The sequence below is a fragment of the Poecilia reticulata genome, unplaced genomic scaffold (assembly GCF_000633615.1).
Source record: "Poecilia reticulata strain Guanapo unplaced genomic scaffold, Guppy_female_1.0+MT scaffold_405, whole genome shotgun sequence".
Classification (NCBI taxonomy): Eukaryota; Metazoa; Chordata; class Actinopteri; order Cyprinodontiformes; family Poeciliidae; genus Poecilia; species Poecilia reticulata.
The window spans coordinates 11,660-16,885 of NW_007615174.1; the positions used below are offsets into that span (position 1 = coordinate 11,660).

General features: G+C 40.1%; 1 protein-coding gene across 1 annotated transcript in view; it reads right to left on the minus strand.

The window, feature by feature from the left end:
- LOC103460971 (cyclic AMP-responsive element-binding protein 3-like protein 3-B) overlaps window positions 1-5,026 on the minus strand; it is a gene marked incomplete at its 5' end in the record, with an annotated part of 14,976 nt that extends 9,950 nt beyond the window's left edge. Inside the window, 2 exons of the mRNA XM_017303550.1 lie at window positions 985-1,146; window positions 4,768-5,026. Of these exons, the coding sequence (XP_017159039.1) occupies window positions 985-1,146; window positions 4,768-5,026 (421 nt within the window). The remainder of the gene's footprint in view (window positions 1-984; window positions 1,147-4,767) is intronic.
- Between the last annotated feature and the right edge of the window lie 200 nt (window positions 5,027-5,226).

The following is a 5,226-nucleotide window of genomic DNA, read 5'->3' on the forward strand; positions in this document are numbered from 1 at the left end:
CTGTGCCTGTCAAACACAATTCCAAGTGGGAGAAGGAAATTAAAGTGGAATACTAGTTCAGAAAATAATTTTCCTGCTTTTTGGAGAGTGGGCTGCAACCAGGAGGTCTGTGGTTGAAAACAAGGCACATAATAACTCTTATTGTTTTTCATTAATACTGATTAAAAAGCGGAAAAGGTTCATCATATTTTATTCCTAATACTCTTGAAAATGTGGAATAAATAAATCGCAGTCCTTATTTTCTTGATTTTCGAAAGACATTTTAAGACACACATTTCTGACAACATTCGAACATTAGCAGCTTTGCCTTTATAACAAAAAAAGATGCACTACCATCTATGGATGAAGATTTTTTGTCTGTAACAAAAGAGGTGGACTTCCTGATGTTAACAGGAAACARTTGTTTTCTTAGCAACAAAGACCCTCCCAATGAGAATGTGTGGTTGGCTGGATTATTGGCAACACAGAAGACGATAGTGTGAGCACTGTTACTTTTCCCAAAGGTCCTCAATGCAGGAAATGTTGGTAAATTTGTTTGAAAATGACAGATGTTTCATCTCCCACCAAAAGCAATCCCTAGGAATATGAATGAACTRGCTGCAGCACAAGCTCAATTTTTTCTTAGTATCTGAGCCAAATAAATATACAAATTATACGTCATCACAGAGTCACTTTAAATCTCTCAGTAGGATGCCAGTTTGCCAAGTCTCCAACCTACTGATCTCACACAGCATTTCTACTGACTTCCTTCTCCCGTGTCTTACAAATGCACACTGAATGAGCTTTAAAATCTCATTCACAAGAGTCTCRGCCAAATTGACAGCAAATCAAATCAGCACTAAGACACCTGAACACCTAAAATACTTGTGGAAATAATAGTTCTTCAGTTTCTGACATGGAGATAAAGAAAACTGTACATGCTCATGAAAAATAAAAAACAAACAGTAGAGAAAATACTGAAATATGCCCTTTAAGGAAATATACGTGCGTCAGACAGATGCTGAGCTTCTCTTACTTTCTGTCCCAGATTGGATAAAAGCAGGTCCTTCACTGTGAGCGCCCGGCTTGATGGCAGCAGTGGGGTTTGGCTGTTGGAAAGGTAGCATGTAATGCCAAACTCCTCGTGGCAGCCCTCAGACTCCCAGCCTGCACAATGACACAGAAAAAGCAAACAAAACAACAAACCAGATGAATGTAACTCAAAACTGAGTTGGGTTTAAGGAAAAAGCGGCTCCTGCTCTGTCGCCTTCAAACGTTAGAGGAAGTAGCACAGGGTGCCGCACAAGAATTTTCTGTATTTTAGGTCAAGAAGGAAGACGGATCTGTTTACAGTCATGCTTTTGAACCCCCAGAAAGTTRTTTATTTATTCAGCTGCTCCGCTCGTTAATAAAGCACCACATCTACCTCGAGCTTTCTGGCTGGTGGAGATTTTAAGGGGCGAGAGTGACAAGAGTGAGTGAAAGGCGAGCCTGCAGCTGCTGTTGACTGGTCAAGTGATTTTCAGACCGTGTAAAAGCTTTTCCTCTGGAAAAAAAAAGGAGGGGGTGGGGGAAAGCTGTGCTTTGCAAATGTGAGCCAGGAGGATGTGGAGGAGGAGATCTCTCTTGTTGCTACAGCAGCAACAGAGTCAGGACGTGAAACTGAGGCTGCTGTATCTACAAGSCCAGTTTTGAAAATAAGTCTTATATACAAATAAAATCAAGAGATGGAACGATACAAGTCTGAGATGTAATTATATTTTTGGTTGCATCCTATTCAGGAGCAGGACTGAAGCAGGGGAGAGGGAKGATATGGCAGGGAAGATAAGGAGCGCCGCAGGCAGATGAGGCATARAAAGAGCTGATGAGGTGAGGAAGAGGAAGGTATCAGATAGATGAGACACTGAGTTAACATGGTTTGTCACAGTTTGAATTTGTCACAGTTCAAAAGCAGCTGTTTTCACACAACAGGAGCAGGAACTCATACAGYGGGGCTGGTAGATTATCTTCATCAGTGACGATGCTCCAATTTGTTCTCGGGGTCTATTCTCCCGCTGCTAGCACGATGTTAGCCGCTTTGAACAAAAGCGTCGATCGCGACTATTCTGTTTAGTTCCTGTTCTTATATTACAGCCACGATATCGCACTTCAGATATCTTGAAAATGGTAAAACTGTAAAACGAGCCCTCAAAGATGAAACACACTTTCATTAAAATTATCTGAAAGGTCAAAACAGAAAAATGTGACTTTCATCAATTCATATTTTTGTTCAACTCAGCTTAAGTAAAATGTAAAAATAAATAAATAAATATATTTTTAAAGCCAAGCATTTAAATAAACATTTAATCTGCAAGTTTATGTTTCTCCTGGCTCCAAATTTACTTCTGCTGTCTGATTTCCACTTCCCTTAATCTTACATACAAAAAAATGTTTTCTCTTAATCTAGAATATYTTACAAGCATAATGTATTAGAACATTATAAAATGGATGCATAATAAAACATTTCCATATGCTTTATCACTTCTAAAATTACCAGGAAAATATCCATCTACCCCATTGTCTTCTGCTTATTTCACATGACAGATTCAAGTTCAGACTGAAGAACAATTTATATGGACGAACTTTTATGTCTCACAAGATAATAGTTGTGAGCGCGTGAAAAAAGAAATGTGTGACGTTGTGATTTTCTTGTAGTCTTAGTCAAGAGGTCAAGCTTCTTTGTTCTTGCAGAGGATGTACAGACCGTAAAACTAGAAACTGGCTCTCATCCCGACTCCTTCACACTCGGCTGCTAGCTGCTCGCTGAAGGTCATGACTTGAAGATGCCAACAAATCCATATCATCCCACAAAAAAAAGGAAGAAAGAAAGAAAAGCAGAGCCTGAAGTTACCAAACCCTCTCCGTGGCTGTGCCTTGATACAGRACCTGGGACAAAATATGTCTGTTTAAATATTACCATTAATAWCAATATAAGGCAAGCTTCCATATTATATGCAATGCTAGTTTTTATGTCTTCACTGGCTTTTACAATAAATTCCTGGATAGGAAAAAAAAAATTCTTTCCCTCTGTTTCTTGGTATTTCTATATCTTTTTCTATTGACATAAGACGTTAGTGAGTAAGAAGCTAAAAGGTTCTACCAATCAAATGCATTGATTAGCTAATCAACAGCAAGGGGAACCTATCTATGCATTCATCAATCAAGAGAACGGCTGGCATTAAAGCAGGCTGCAGGTCCTTTGCAGAGGTTATCAGCAGAACGGTTGCAAAAAAAAAAAGTATTTTCAGGGGAAAGCATCTTGCCTTTTCTGGAACAACGTCCTTTGGACTGACATTACTGAAATAGAAATGTTTTGCAATAATGTCCACAGCACCATATGACCCCATGCGTGGCATACCAATGCTCAACCGTGTGGCGGGGGTGAAGGTCACCTTGTAGTCACTGAGCCGGCCATAAATTTCTCTGTATATCAAAACATTCTGAAGTTGAAACTGAGGCCATCTGTCTGAAAGTTGAAGCTTGCCTCAATCTGAGTCTCAGTCTCAGACCAAAGCGTGATTATGCAATCTGCATGCACAACTGTCGCACGTTGATGCGTTTATGCACAGCCACCAAGTCCGCAGCTGAATGACTGAAAATGGAAAGAATGCAGATGCCAATGTGATTGAAATGTGAGAGAGCTGTGGACTAATGATGTCCAGCAAAACCTCAGAGTTTTCCTAATGGTTTCCAGATCCCTCTGTGTTAATTAGACTCCCTCTGTCCGTTTTCTAACACAAATCTACAGTATTTTCTCTAATTAGTTCATATGATCAGAGTAGCTGGGATGATGAGAGGAGATAAAAATGCGGCGATCCTTGAAAAACACACCTGTAGAGGGGACAAAGGATGTGAGCCACAGGCGGAGACTCAAATCCAACGTTCAAACAGGAAACAAAAGACAATGCAACGATTACGAAGAAAGAATAGAATGGCCTAGTCAATGTCCAGAATGAAATCCAAAGTTACAGTCTGTGCCATGACTTGAAAACTAACACCTGTCTGTGTTTCAATGTTATTGAGTTTGAACAATTTTGAAAAGAATAACGGGCAAGAATGTATGTTTCCAAAGCTAATTAAAGTTTAAGCTGCAATTTAAAAGAGGTTTTACGAAGTGTTAACTCGGGGAAGATGAATCTGTCATACTATTTCTGTTTTTATTTGCAAGAACATTTGAAAACGGTGTACCATGTTATTTCCGTTTCATCATTACACACTACTTCATGTTGGCCTGTAGCACGCAATTCCAGCAAAATACGCAGACGTATGTGGTTATAACRTCACAAAATATGAAAAGGATCAAAAATATAATTTATTTATTTTTTAAATGTTTTTCTGATGCTTTGCGTCATTCAGATGTTTCAGACTTCATTTATTTACAGTTTTTCTTTCATCAAGGTCAGGTTATTATCTTTAAAAAAGAGCACTTTACAAAAGAAGGCTGTTGGCGTTGCGTCCTGAACCACTTTTAAACAAGCTTTTAATCATCCAAATGAAGTGAAACAGGGGAAAAAAGAAAAAAAAAGACATAAATGCCTGCTGCCAGACCTGCAGTTAATAGTCCTCATTACACCACAACAGAGACAAACACGACGAAAAATACCTCACAATGTTCTCATTTCACTGCTCATTAGTTGCAGAGCCCTGCTGTTCAATTTGTTTTCCTAACACAAAAATTAGTTCTCCCCGCAGAGGCGATGTCCCGGTTCTGATCTGTTTCTGCAAATGTCTCCACTTTTGTGGCCTTACCTAGATCAATGGACACGTCGGGCAGCTTTTCTTTTGCCGCAGGCGAGTTCTCGGTATCTGGAGGCTGGGGGGAAACCTGAATGTTGAAGGCAGGGAACCCTGCGCAGGAGATTGGATGGGGACTGTCTGTCAGGTCAGTCAGGAGGTCCTTGTTAACACCATTGTCAGCGGTGCGGGGCGACCACAGGGGGGACGAGGAGGAATCATGCAGCAGAGTGTCCAGGAAGTCATCAGTACTGCTGCTTTGAGGGCTTGGAGTCTGAGGAGAAGAAGAAGAAGTGCACATCACCTTATGACACCTTCGCTGTTTTTACACAAACACAGACAAGAAGATAAAGGTCTGGTCAGATATTTTATTACACTCATCACGGGCATGAAAGTGAACTTAACCTGGGGCTTTTAGTGACGYATTTCAGCCACTCTCCCTCTTTCCATAAAATGTAACTTGGGTTACTTAAA